At 43.0% G+C, this 14651-nt stretch overlaps 1 protein-coding gene across 6 annotated transcripts in view; it reads left to right on the top strand.

The window, feature by feature from the left end:
- The window catches only part of MYOM2 (myomesin 2), a 158476-nt gene that overhangs the window by 42915 nt on the left and 100910 nt on the right, over positions 1-14651 (top strand). For all 6 annotated transcript variants that reach the window (XR_008891211.1, XM_056565676.1, XM_056565678.1 and 3 more), the window contains 4 exons: positions 705-832; positions 10030-10213; positions 10627-10801; positions 12931-13052. Coding sequence is in view for 5 of the 6 variants with exons in the window: in XM_056565676.1 (XP_056421651.1) it covers positions 705-832; positions 10030-10213; positions 10627-10801; positions 12931-13052 (609 nt within the window). In the remaining variant the exon portion in view is untranslated. The remainder of the gene's footprint in view (positions 1-704; positions 833-10029; positions 10214-10626; positions 10802-12930; positions 13053-14651) is intronic.

Here is a 14651-nt window from a genome sequence, read left to right on the forward strand (position 1 = left end):
TCAATTATTTTGTTAAATATTAAGGTGTATTAAGTTCATAAAAGAGGTTCCTTCGAGGCAACATCTTTGACCCTCAGATCTCGCTCACATGTTGTACGTTGAAATCATCTATTTTTCTGTGAGATATAGTTATCATTTTGTTTCGGGGTGGGGGTGGGGTTATTATGGCTTATACAGTTTTCTGCCATACAAAGTGTCAATTTTTGCCCAAATACTATAAGCCTGGCTGGTTGATGTTGTGTTCCCTGCTTTTTGAATAGTGGGCAGGGCTTAGCAAGAAAAGTATGGTCTTCGACCACCCTACATATTTAATAACGCCAGAAACTGAACAGAGATTACTGCTATTCTGCATAAACTGGTAGCTGTGTGTAACTGTGTATGTGTTTCAGTATGAAGCACATGGATAGTTATTAGGTACACCTTGTGCTTGCACATTCTACCTTAATACTGCCATGCAAAATGCTGGTCCCTAATAAAATGCCCTTTTAGGCTCAGTTTTAATCCATGTCAGATTAAGGTAAGAACACTAAAGGCAAAAAAAACGAATGACATGGAAACATTTTGAAAATCCCAAGATTTGAAAAATGGTAGCAACAAAAACCTAAAATATTCTTGCACAAACAAGCTGTAATGTAAATATTAAATAAAAGTTAAGTAAACAGTAAGTACAAGCTATGTTATTTCTAACTATGGTTCTCATTTAGGTGAAGTTAAAATTCCTGGACCACCCACCAATGTCCAAGCACTGGAAACCAGTAAAACATATATTGTTCTTAGCTGGGAACCACCTGTTCCCCGTGGCAAAGATCAACTGGTTTATTACATTGAGAAGGTAAATGATCACCTGATAATAGAGAGAACTTAATTTCCCCAGTATATTTAAGAGACATTTTTAGATTTTACAATAATGCATACGTATTTTGCTTTGATACTTGACTGAAGGTACATTGGTTGCAAATCAAGCTTTTAATCAAAACAGTACTTTGAGACATCTTACTGGGTTTACTGGTAGGGGTGTTATTCTTTAAGGAGTATTCCTTTTTCAGAACATTGCATTTAAATAAGAATATTGCCCTAAGACATATAACTTACTAATAAATTGTACTGGGTGCAGTAGAGATGATGGAGGCACTCACCATGTCGATAAAATACTGTACTTTATTCCAAAAGATAGCAAACATTTAGCAGGTGCAGACACGTGGGACGCCAAAGGAAGTGATAGCTATTTTGCGCTAGTAGTGCTTCTTCAGATCACTCAGAGTGGTCTGAAGAAGCGTTACTAGCGCAAAATAGCTATCACCTGTCACGATGCCGGCTGGCAGGTAGTGGATCCTCTGTGCCAGAGAGGGATTGGCGTGGACCGTGCTAGAGGATCGGTTCTAAGTCACTACTGGTTTTCACCAGAGCCCGCCGCAAAGCGGGATGGTCTTGCTGCGGCGGTAGTGACCAGGTCGTATCCCCTAGCAACGGCTCAACCTCTCTGGCTGCTGAAGATAGGCGCGGTACAAGGGAGTAGACAGAAGCAAGGTCGGACGTAGCAGAAGGTCGGGGCAGGCAGCAAGGATCGTAGTCAGGGGCAACGGCAGGAGGTCTGGAACACAGGCTAGGAACACACAAGGAAAGGCTTTCACTGGCACTAAGGCAACAAGATCCGGCGAGGGAGTGAAGGGGAAGTGAGGTGATATAGGGAAGTGCACAGGTGTAAACACTAATTGGAACCACTGCGCCAATCAGCGGCGCAGTGGCCCTTTAAATCGCAGAGACCCGGCGCGCGCGCGCCCTAGGGAGCGGGGCCGCGCGCGCCGGGACAGAACTGACGGAGAGCGAGTCAGGTACGGGAGCCGGGGTGCGCATCGCGAGCGGGCGCTACCCGCATCGCGAATCGCATCCCGGCCAGAGGCGGTATCGCAGCGCCCCGGGCCCGGAGCGCTGCAGTGAGAGGAGTGTAGCGAGCGCTCCGGGGAGGAGCGGGGACCCGGAGCGCTCGGCGTAACAGTACCCCCCCCCTTGGGTCTCCCCCTCTTCTTGGAGCCTGAGAACCTGAGGACCAGACTTTTGTCCAGGATATTGTCCTCAGGTTCCCAGGACCTCTCTTCAGGACCACAACCCTCCCAATCCACTAAAAAGAAGGTTTTCCCTCTGACCTTTTTAGATGCCAAAATTTCCTTGACGGAGAAGATGTCCGAGGAGCCGGAGACAGGAGTGGGGGGAACAGATTTGGGAGAGAAACGGTTAATGATAAGTGGTTTAAGAAGAGAAACATGAAAGGCATTAGGAATACGAAGAGAAGGAGGAAGAAGAAGTTTGTAAGAGACAGGATTAATCTGGCGCAAAATCTTGAAAGGACCAAGATAGCGTGGTCCCAACTTATAGCTAGGGACACGGAAGCGGACATATTTGGCGGAGAGCCATACCTTGTCTCCAGGGGAAAAAATGGGAGGAGCTCTTCTTTTCTTATCCGCGAATCTCTTCATGCGTGAAGAAGCCTGTAAGAGAGAATTTTGGGTCTCTCTCCATATGATGGAGAGATCACGAGAAATTTCATCCACAGCGGGCAGACCAGAGGGCAAGGGGGTAGGGAGGGGGGGAAGAGGGTGACGGCCGTACACCACGAAAAACGGGGATTTGGAGGAAGATTCAGAGATTCTGAAATTATACGAGAATTCGGCCCAAGGTAGAAGATCTGCCCAGTCATCCTGGCGGGAGGAAACAAAATGTCGTAAATAGTCACCCAAGATCTGGTTAATTCTTTCTACTTGTCCATTGGATTGAGGATGGTATGCAGAAGAAAAATTTAATTTAATCTTGAGTTGTTTACAGAGAGCCCTCCAGAATTTAGACACAAATTGGACGCCTCTATCCGAGACGATCTGCGTAGGCAACCCGTGAAGACGAAAAATGTGTACAAAAAATTGTTTAGCCAACTGAGGCGCTGAAGGAAGACCAGGAAGAGGGATGAAATGTGCCATTTTGGAGAATCGATCAACGACCACCCAAATAACAGTGTTGCCATGGGATGGGGGTAAGTCAGTAATAAAATCCATACCAATCAGAGACCAAGGCTGTTCGGGAACAGGCAGAGGAAGAAGAAAACCAGCGGGCTTCTGGCGAGGAGTCTTATCCCGGGCACAGATAGTGCAGGCTCGCACAAAGTCCACCACATCAGTCTCTAGAGTCGGCCACCAATAGAAGCGAGAGATGAGTTGCACAGATTTCTTGATGCCCGCATGACCTGCGAGATGGGAGGAGTGACCCCATTTGAGGATTCCGAGGCGTTGGCGTGGAGAAACAAAGGTCTTTCCTGGTGGAGTTTGCCTGATGGAGGCTGGAGAAGTGGAAATCAGGCAGTCAGGAGGAATGATGTGTTGAGGAGAGAGTTCAATTTCAGAAGCATCTGAGGAACGAGAGAGAGCATCGGCCCTAATGTTCTTATCAGCAGGCCGAAAGTGAATTTCAAAATTAAATCGGGCAAAGAACAGAGACCACCTGGCCTGACGAGGATTCAGCCGTTGGGCAGACTCGAGGTATGAGAGGTTCTTGTGATCGGTGTAAATAATAACTGGAAATCTTGATCCCTCCAGCAGATGCCTCCATTCCTCAAGTGCTAATTTAATGGCTAGAAGCTCTCGATCCCCGATGGAGTAGTTCCTCTCCGCCGGAGAGAAGGTCCTAGAAAAAAACCCACAAGTAACAGCATGCCCGGAAGAGTTTTTTTGTAGAAGGACAGCTCCAGCTCCCACTGAGGAGGCATCAACCTCCAATAGGAAGGGTTTAGATGGGTCAGGTCTGGAGAGCACGGGAGCCGAAGAGAAGGCGGACTTGAGTCGTTTAAAGGCGTCTTCCGCTTGAGGAGGCCAAGACTTGGGATCGGCATTTTTTTTGGTTAAAGCCACAATAGGAGCCACAATGGTAGAAAAATGTGGAATAAATTGCCTGTAATAATTGGCGAACCCCAAAAAACGTTGGATGGCACGGAGTCCGGAGGGGCGTGGCCAATCTAAGACGGCAGAGAGTTTATCTGGATCCATTTGTAGTCCCTGGCCAGAGACCAAGTATCCTAGAAAAGGAAGAGATTGGCATTCAAACAGACATTTCTCAATTTTAGCATAGAGTTGATTGTCACGAAGTCTCTGAAGAACCATACGGACATGCTGGCGGTGTTCTTCTAGATTGGCCGAAAAAATTAGGATATCATCAAGATATACAACAACACAGGAGTATAACAGATCACGAAAAATTTCATTAACAAAGTCTTGGAAGACAGCAGGGGCGTTGCACAGGCCAAAGGGCATGACCAGATACTCGCCAACGGAAGAATTACCCTGGACCAGGTTCAACAGGGCAGTCTCAGCAGAAGAGGCTCGGGCAGGTTCCTCAAAGACACTTCGAATTTCCGAGAAGAAGGAGTGTACAGAGGCAGTGACGGGGTCATTGCGGTCCCAGAGCGGTGTGGCCCAAGCCAGGGCTTTTCCAGACAGCAGGCTGACTACGAAAGCCACCTTAGACCTTTCAGTGGGGAACTGGTCCGACATCATCTCCAAGTGTAATGAACATTGGGAAAGGAAGCCACGGCAAAGCTTAGAGTCCCCATCAAATTTATCCGGCAAGGATAGTCGTAGTCCAGAAGCGGCCACTCGCTGCGGAGGAGGTACAGGAGCTGGCGGAGGAGATGGTTGCTGGAGCTGTGGTAGTAACTGTTGTAGCATAACAGTCAGTTGAGACAGCTGTTGGCCTTGTTGCGCAATCTGTTGTGACTGCTGGGCGACCACCGTGGTGAGGTCAGCGACAACTGGCAGAGGAACTTCAGCGGGATCCATGGCCGGATCTACTGTCACGATGCCGGCTGGCAGGTAGTGGATCCTCTGTGCCAGAGAGGGATTGGCGTGGACCGTGCTAGAGGATCGGTTCTAAGTCACTACTGGTTTTCACCAGAGCCCGCCGCAAAGCGGGATGGTCTTGCTGCGGCGGTAGTGACCAGGTCGTATCCCCTAGCAACGGCTCAACCTCTCTGGCTGCTGAAGATAGGCGCGGTACAAGGGAGTAGACAGAAGCAAGGTCGGACGTAGCAGAAGGTCGGGGCAGGCAGCAAGGATCGTAGTCAGGGGCAACGGCAGGAGGTCTGGAACACAGGCTAGGAACACACAAGGAAAGGCTTTCACTGGCACTAAGGCAACAAGATCCGGCGAGGGAGTGAAGGGGAAGTGAGGTGATATAGGGAAGTGCACAGGTGTAAACACTAATTGGAACCACTGCGCCAATCAGCGGCGCAGTGGCCCTTTAAATCGCAGAGACCCGGCGCGCGCGCGCCCTAGGGAGCGGGGCCGCGCGCGCCGGGACAGAACTGACGGAGAGCGAGTCAGGTACGGGAGCCGGGGTGCGCATCGCGAGCGGGCGCTACCCGCATCGCGAATCGCATCCCGGCCAGAGGCGGTATCGCAGCGCCCCGGGCCCGGAGCGCTGCAGTGAGAGGAGTGTAGCGAGCGCTCCGGGGAGGAGCGGGGACCCGGAGCGCTCGGCGTAACATCACCTTCTTTGGCGTCCCGCATGTCTTCACCTGCTAAATGTTTGCAATCTTTTGGAATAAGGTACAGTATTTTATTGACATGGTGAGTGCCTCCGTCATCTCTACTGCACCTGGTTTTACAATGTCATGTTAAATCCCGAAATGAGCACCACTGTTTATACATTTAATCCACGGACTGTATACCACTACTGCACCTCGGAGTTCACCAATACAGCTATATATATACCAGTGCCGCTCCTACTGTTTCTACTTGCTACAAATTGTACTGGCTTCAGCATATTCTTACATATTTATCCCTGAAAGGAAGTTGTGTAGTTTATTTTTTATTTTTATTGTCAGTGCGGTATTGAATCCAGTTCCCTGGCTCCTCCCTCTCTTTCAAGAGGTATGGCTGGGAGTTTCAACCCTGCCCCCTGAGTAATGTCATCCCCTCAGACCATCCTCTACAGCCTATAACATTATCTCCCTGTACTATACACACACGCAGAGCAGACAGGGACTGGTTATCAGGTGCTGTAACCTCACTGATTGTGTGATAGTCTGCTGGGAAATTAGATGTTCTGTATCAGCTCTGGGTGGGGAACTGGCAGGATTCCTGCGGGAGGGGAATAGGCAGGGGGGGAGGACTTTGATGAAAGTTGAGGGAAAGCAATGTATTCTAGGAATTGTAGTACTGAGCAACTGCTTAACCAGGAGGTACAGGTCTAAGACATCCAAAAACAAATGGATTTTATGTAGTTTTATAACTGGGGCTGACAGGTAAGCAACTCTAACATGATGTAAAATTTCCTTAAAATTAGATACAAAGATCAAAAAAAAACTGAGAGAATTGCTGCTTATGGATCTTCGGTGTGACTGATTGGTTCTAGCTCATCACACCAGTATAACTAAATGTATTGCAGTGAAAGGAAACTCCATGAGATATTCTGCGGTAGTTATGAGAGATGTTGAGCAAGTGAGATGAGTATCCAGCATGGCAGGGGTGCTCTTACATTGAACAAAAGAACTGTACAATCCACATAAAGAGAATCAAGCATAGCACTCACCCGATGTTGGTGCGATAAGGTAGCTTTTTTTTTTTAAGGTTCTTGGTGCATTGTACAATAACGGGGAGGGAGAGGGAAGAAAGGTCAGGAGCTCTGCTGTTTTCAATGTAACCCTTTCATTCATATGATCACTTGTTAGTGAGAAAACAGACCCCAGTTATCACATTAATTGGAGACAGAGCTGATTTGTGCCTAAGTAGACCTAGCAGCTCTGATATGCTTAGGGACCCATTGTAAAAAATTCAGCCCCCTTTTTTTTTTTTTTTTTTTTTACTGAATTTTAATAATCTAGTTTACTATACTATTCTATCCATTTTTTTTTTTAGTGGACATATGACGAACACACTTCTGGCCTCTGTCTGGCAGTTTATCCCCCTAGACAAATTTAGCGTGTATACCAGAACATTTCCCAGCCTACATGCTACCCGTACATCACAAACATGAAGTGAACAGCCCCAAGCAGTAAAGCTGAATACAGGGGGAATGGAAACTCATAAGAGCAAACATCCATAGAGCAAATTAAGATATGTTCTGGCTGAATTCATTACAGTTGCTCTGGGCTCTAATAGGAACCATGGTTCTAAATATCATACATGCTCCATAACTTGGTGTAACATGAAAATGAATGGCTGGTTAAGCAGTATAAACTATAAACACACACATGTCAGTATAAAAGTATAATAAGAATAACATCACATGGAATAGGACAATGTTTCTCAGAGCTGTTTGTGAATGTAATTTTAGTTTTCCTCTAGATACACAGAAGTGATTTTAGCACTGGTTAATTAAGATAAAACCATAAGTGCTGTACTGGGGTCCACTGGCCCACCAAAGATTGTGGCTCTAAGACCTACCTTGCTGCTATGCATTAAGCATGTTTACTGCAGACCACTGTACTCTGATGGATTTTATGGGGCTATTATGGTAGGGCTCAACTATTATGTCAGAACCTGTACTTATGGAAGGGTCATGTGATTGTCATGTTGTCCACATTGGCTGCATTATCTGGCTATTATTTACTACTAGGGATTTCTAGGGTGTAGTCCAAGGGGTAGATCGGGGCAGGGGTCGCCCTTTCTAGGGCGAGTGCTCCGACGGTCCCTGTGGGAGCAGGGGTAGACCTCACCACATCTCCCCGACAGGGATTACTAGGGTGACCAAATAATTGTGTACCCTGCTCTTCTAGACCCTATCCCTCTATACAATACACACCTCATCCATACACGGTCTGTATTGCATATCACAGATCTGGTGTCCAATTACCATACTGGCTTAATTCTGTTGTGGGGCCTATGCTTTTAGAACGTGTCTGATTAAAAGTTATATTTTAAGTGTGTACCCCCGTGTGACTTCTATTATCACAGAAAGGCAGACGCATTTAGGAAATTAAAGGGGCTATCCAGGATAAAACTTTTTTTTATATATCAACTGGCTCCAGAAAGTTAAACAGATTTATAAGTTACTTCTAAAAAATATAAATCCTTTCAGTACTTATGAGCTGCTGAAGTTAAGTTGTTCTTTTCTGTCTAAGTGCTCTCTGATGACACCTGTCTCGGGAACTGTCCAGTGTAAAAGCAAATCCCCATAGCAAACCTCTTCTACTCTGTGTAGTTCCCGAGACAGGCAGAGATGTCAGCAGAGAGCACTGTTGCCATACAGAAAAGAACAACTCAACTACAGCATCTGATAATCATTGGAAGGATTAAGATTTTTTAATAGAAGTAATTTACAAATCTGTTTAACTTTCTGGAGCCAGTTGATATGAAAAAAATAAGGTTTTCCTGAAATGCCCATTTAAGCAATGTAAAATAGCTCATAATGCCGACAATATAGAAATTCTGACAGTTTTTCAGTGTGCTCATTTACATTGATACGAATTGCAGTTAGTAACTATTCAGTAACTGAAAATTAAGGAATGGGAAGTAAAATGCAAAACATACATATAGACCTAGATTTAGTAAAGCTGTTGAGCTAGGATTTTTGCACACAGATATTAAGACATATTTACTAAGCAAAGTGCACAAACAAGAATGGAAACCTTGTTTCACCTGAAAAAGAGGTGCGGTGTATCAGAAAATGGGTGTGGCATGATTAGAAAGGGCTGTGGCTTGATGGTGTGCACCAAAAAGGTGCTAAAATTAAATGGGGGAATTTATCAGGGGTGCTGTAGGAAAACTATTTTTCTATAACCTCAATTTGTGTGGCTCGGTCCTGAAGGCCAAAATGGACTGTGCCCTTAAGGGGTTAAATGGTTATAAATATGGTGCTAGTGGGAAATTACATTTCACTGCACGACTTTGTATGGTTCCTCTTCTGAGACTTTTCAAGCGACTATTTTTCCCTTTGTGACTTTTTTGGTGACTTTTCTGCAGAAGTCACACTCAAGAAATCTATGACCTCTGCAGAAAAACAACTCGATTTTGACATACCTACACAATCATGAGAAAATCGCCTGAGAAAATTCAGGGATTTATTATGACTGCCATATTTGGAGTCGGGAAGGAATTTTAGAGACATTTCCCCATATTGCGCTGATTTGGCCAAAAGCAAGTAAACATTTCTTCTAAATTAGAACAGATGTGCAACTTTAGACTTTGATAAATCTGGTGCATCTGAAGTCTGTCTGTCTTGTTTATGTGGTGAACTACTGGGGTGATGTACCATTCGTGAAGTCAGAGTAGTGTTAACTACCACGCTCCAAGGTTTTGACAGTTCTTCTGGGCCAAGTGCTGGGGACAATAATGACCACAGATGCAGGATTACAGAAAACTATCTTTTACTGAGGCAGGAATAATGGTAAAATCCTTTACAGTACAGATCAGAGTGGGGAAGTGCAGAGTATCCCTTGGAAGCCTGTTGTCTTGCTTGGACTTGTAGTTGCTTTCGCTTACATGTATTATGGTTGCTGCAGACTTTATACTTTAGCTTTAGACTTATGACAACCCACGCTGACTTTATACTGACTGAAGAATATTCCCCCAGAGCTTCTACCTTATCACAGGACTTGAGACTGTACCTGTGCAATGTGGTTCTAGTAAATAGCGTGGCGGTAGATTCTTCTCCATTGGCCTCCCCAGACGACCACAGACTTCTCCCAGCTCCTCTCCACACTGTACCTTAGCTCACACTAGACTGACTAGCTCCTTTGCCCTACACTACATAAGGATTAAGGTGGGGGACATCCCATTGGGGGCATCAAGATCACCTGGTTTACCCTGTATGACTTCCCTTACGGTTACATTAACACTGATAAACATATACATAACAAAAAATGGCCGCATAACAAAATACAATTTACCCTGGAGTAGTGGGCACAGAAAAGTGCCTGTAGCAACGTTTACCGAACAGGTTGGGGGGGATCTCCCACTGCTGGGATAGGGGAAAAGTTTTTCTGCATGATATATCTCCTTTATACATGTATTTGTTCTTAAACTTTCATCTTTTCTTGTATTTTTATAGACCCAGGTTGGCAGTGGGAGCTGGCAAAGAGTCAACTCTGACATCCCAGTAAGATCCCCACGCTATGCAGTATTTGATTTAGTAGAAGGAAAATCATATAACTTCAGAGTCATCGCCGTCAACAAACATGGTGTCAGTGAGCCTTCTGAAGTAACCCCGCCAATACAAGCACAGGAGCGCCTAGGTAAAGGAAATTCTATACTTCTTTACTGCTGCTTTAATACTGTTGACACTATTAGTGTATTCTACAGCAATTCATATATTTACAGATATAGCAGAGGTTGCCATTTGGCAAACGTATAGTGATTTCATGATGTGTTAGCTTTTTTTTTTTAACTCTATTTGACTGCATGTAAACCTTCTGTGTAATAGTGTAATGTTACCTGAGAAAGCTATCACTGTGCATAAATGCATAAATGAAGGTCTAAAATTAAAAGCAGCTCTCCCACATTTGCATATAAATGCAGGCATTGGTTGAAACTTAACATGCATATATACTAACTTCACTGCTATTTTTTCTTGATTTATTTACCTGAATTGTTATATGTTCTTGTTTATTTACTCCAAATTTATATGCTTGTCTTTTTTTTTATAAAGCTGTGCCATCTGCTCCTGGTCGTATACTGGCATCTAGAAACACGAGAACTTCAGTTGTTGTACAGTTTGATAGAGCCAAGGTAGAAGAAGAATTAATGGGTTACTATATAGACTCATCTGTGGTGGGCTCCAATCACTGGGACCATTGCAATCACAAGCCCATTAAGTATAACAGGTAAGCTGCTGTAATATGTGATACTGAAAGAGTGCCTGTGCGTTCAGGAGGCTTTTAAAAATAAGCTGTCATGAGTGTGTACATGAGGACTAGTAGCATTTCTGTCCATTTTAAGACTTGTATGTCAAATTTGTCACCAGTTATTCCAGTACTGGGATTAAATGGAACACTAAGGCTTTCTGCCTCCCTTTCTAGCAGCTCAGTTCTCTACCTCCCCTCTCCATATACTTCTATTAGCAGCATGTAAGCTGATCCCTCAGTAAACTGACAATCCCTCATCCCTCAAGATTGATTTTAGCTGTGAATTAAAGCTGTACTCTGGTGATTTTTTTTTTTTTTTTTATCAACTGGTGCCAGAACATTAAACAGATTTTTAAATTACTTCTATTTAAAAATTTTAATCCTTCCAGTACTTATCAGCTTCTGTATGCTCCAGAGGAAGTTCTTTTCTTTTTAAATTTATTTTCTGTCTAACCACAGTGCTCTCTGCTGACACCTCTGTCTGTCTCAGGAACTGTCCAGAGCAGGAGAGGTTTGCTATGGGGATTTGCTCCTGCTCTTGACAGTTCCTGAGACAGATGTGTCAGCAGAGAGCACTGTGGCCAGACAGAAAATAAATTTAAAAAGAAAAGAACTTCCTGCGAAGCATAAAGCAGCTGATGAGTACTGGAATGGTTAGGCATTTTAAATAGAAGTATCTGTTTGACGTTCTGGCACCAGTTGATTTAAAAAACTTTTTTTTCACTGGAGTTCCCCTTTAAGAGAGATGAGTTTAGTAGTGAGGAGAAGTGCTCATAGAGATAAAGGCAAAATGTATTACAAAGTTTCTTATATTTACTATTTATTTATGTAAACTTTGTTAAAAGTGCAGTGACCATTTATGGTTAACACAAAAAAAGAAGAAAAAAAAACTGACTCAGGAGTCTGCTTTATATGCTGAAACTGCTGGCTGTTTCCAACAGCCGTCACCTTCCTGCAACTGTTGGCGTTGCTGATCTCAGCAGTTTGAAGGCCTTCTGAGGCTAAGTTTCCACTTGTTTTTTTTTCTCGCAGTTTTGTGGAAACTTCCACTGCAGTTTTTGAGCCAAAGCCAAAAATGTATTCAAAAGGAATAGGACACATAAAGGAAGGACGTACACTTCTATTCCCTTATGGATCCACTTCTGACTTTGGCTCAAAAACTGCAGTGTCGGTTTTCCAAAAACTGCCAGAAAAAAAAAACAACTGGAAACTTAGCCGAAAGGCCTCAGTGCCTACCATGGCAGATCTGCTTGTGCAGTTTGCCTCAGGCAAAACAAACTTAGTATCACTTTGCGTAGAAATGTCCAAGTTATTAAAATAATGTTACTGATCCTGCACCGATAAAGATTACAGTTCAAGGCACAAAATATTTGCCTTCACACAGTTCCATAAATAGTTAAGTAAAAAAATAAATGATATAGGTCAGCATATAGCAATTCAAAGCATGTTTTTCAATGTTTTAATTTGTTAAAAGTTGCACATTTCAGCCTACATTTACTACTTGCCAAAAATCGGAGGGGGATGGGCGAAAGTTTATGACTGCAAGAGGTTCAACCATTGGGACTTCTGACATCCCAAATCCCCTGTGGAGTTTGTGACCTTTGCACAAACAGACAACTGGCGTACAAAGATGATAAATGTCCCTCATTGTTTCCTATCATACTAATAACACAATGATAGAATTAAAAGGATAAATTCACCTAAATGAATATTTTACGTTGTTGACAATGTAGATGCTGTACAGCATTGCCTCATTATACACTATATGGTGGTGTAAAGTAATTGGCACTTAGTTGTTGGATCCAGGTTTAGCTTTTGCACTGACACCCAACGCTTCTAACTATTCCTCTGACTTTATGGCGGAATTTTTTTTTTGATTATTGTAGTAGATGTAAATTTCTGGATAAGGTTTGCAAAGTAAACTCTGCCTCCCAGGTTCCTGACATGGATATGTGATGTCTGATACACAGGTTTGTGAAGTTATTGAAGAAATGAGCTGCATTTAACCCATGATTTTTAATAATATACATGCGTACTCAGACACAGTCACAAAAAGAAGCGTGCAGTTCCATGAGCCTTTGATAATTTTACCAAATTCCTTTGCTCAGATTCGTAGTTCATGGTCTAACAACTGGAGAACAGTATATTTTCCGTGTGAAGGCTGTTAATGCTGTCGGTGTCAGTGAGAATTCTCAAGAATCTGAAGCCATAACCGTTAAAGCAGCTCTAAGTAAGTATCAAGTAATAAATGTATTTCTGTCCTTTAAATGTTTTTTTTTTCCCCGTCAATTTTTACAGAAGTTTCTAAATCACAAGACAGCTTGGCATTGATCAAATAGAGGTTCTGCAATCCAAAAAATGAAATGTTAAAAATGAGATAAAAATGGGAAATTTCACACTCATATGTCTCCTTATGTGTGAGGTTTAGAGATTATTTATAGAGCTTTGTGCATTTTCCTTTAGAAAAAAAAGAAGCTACAGCGACATTACACATATACTGCAAAAAAGATCTGAAGGCTACTGGAGATTAATGAATATATATCTGTTGGTTTAATATAATAAAACTTGTCACAGCTAAGTATTTGCTAAAACTATATCAAACCTGGGAAAGGTATTATATGTGAGCTGAACACCATGGATAACTTGCTATGATGAAGACAAAGCATCTGGCACTGCTCCTCTACAACTTACCGATCAAGGATTACTGTCTGAAGGTAACCAGACAATGGATAATGATGGTGCTCAAGCTCAGTCCAGTATATTCCTAATAAGAGAGAAAAACGTAGTGTAATGTCCCAGTACAGAACATAGTCCTGTACGACACTTAGGCCCTGTCAGGTTTAGTCCCTCAGTGACCTGGGGGCTCTCCTGCAATAAATATTATTGATGGACTATCTACAGTAGTAAATTATTGAAGGACTATCTACAGTAGTCAATGCTTTTGGCTCCCATACACTGTATTTTTCCATTGCCACTCCTGTGCCAAACAGCTGATCAGTGGGGATACTGGGTCATGGCCTATCCTGTGAACAGGCCTTCAATAATTTTTGCTTGGTAAATCCCTTTAACAGATTTTGAACATATTCTTTGAAACTATGTTCTTTTTCACTGACAGAATATTGGTGAGGAATTAAAACATAACATATATCAGAAAATTGTTAAAACATTATGTAAATCTTTTCAAATATATGTATACATCAAGAGTGGATGCATGAGTGCATTTCACACTGTTAAAGGATGACCCACTTTGGGTTCAGGGGCCCACTGGAGGATTCCCCAGCTTTCTGGTAATATTGAAGTAGTCCCTCATACGGGTAATGTATTGCTAACAACAACAAAACTTTTCTAAACTAAACTTTATCAATACTTTGTTAGGGTGTAGTCAGCACAAATAGTGTAAATGTCATCACATTCTTCAAAATGATATTCGTAGCCTTGCTCTTTTCTTTCTACAGTTTCAAAAACTGTCAATGTGGAATGAAAAAGTGCATAAAGTTGGCACACATCATGTTTTTCATTTATCTGGGGCAATTAGAGACAGAGTTTTGGTACGTTTTGCGCCTGGTTTAATCACATTATGTACGGCGACCACAGGCATGATATTTTACTTGATGGATTGCGCTGATTTGTTTCAGGATTAACTTTCCCCAGAAGTATCTTCTCAGGGAACAAAAAGAGAGATAGATCTCTGGTATCTGGTTTCTTTCTTCATCACCTTAAAAAAAAAAGTACATTGGCATAGCCAAAAATGGATTGTAATGGAGGAGTGTATTTGAAGGAACTACTTTCATGTCTTCAGTCAGCTTTAGACTATGGTCGCTCATTAGGC

The sequence above is a fragment of the Hyla sarda genome, chromosome 3 (genome assembly GCF_029499605.1).
Source record: "Hyla sarda isolate aHylSar1 chromosome 3, aHylSar1.hap1, whole genome shotgun sequence".
In the NCBI taxonomy this organism is placed as follows: Eukaryota; Metazoa; Chordata; class Amphibia; order Anura; family Hylidae; genus Hyla; species Hyla sarda.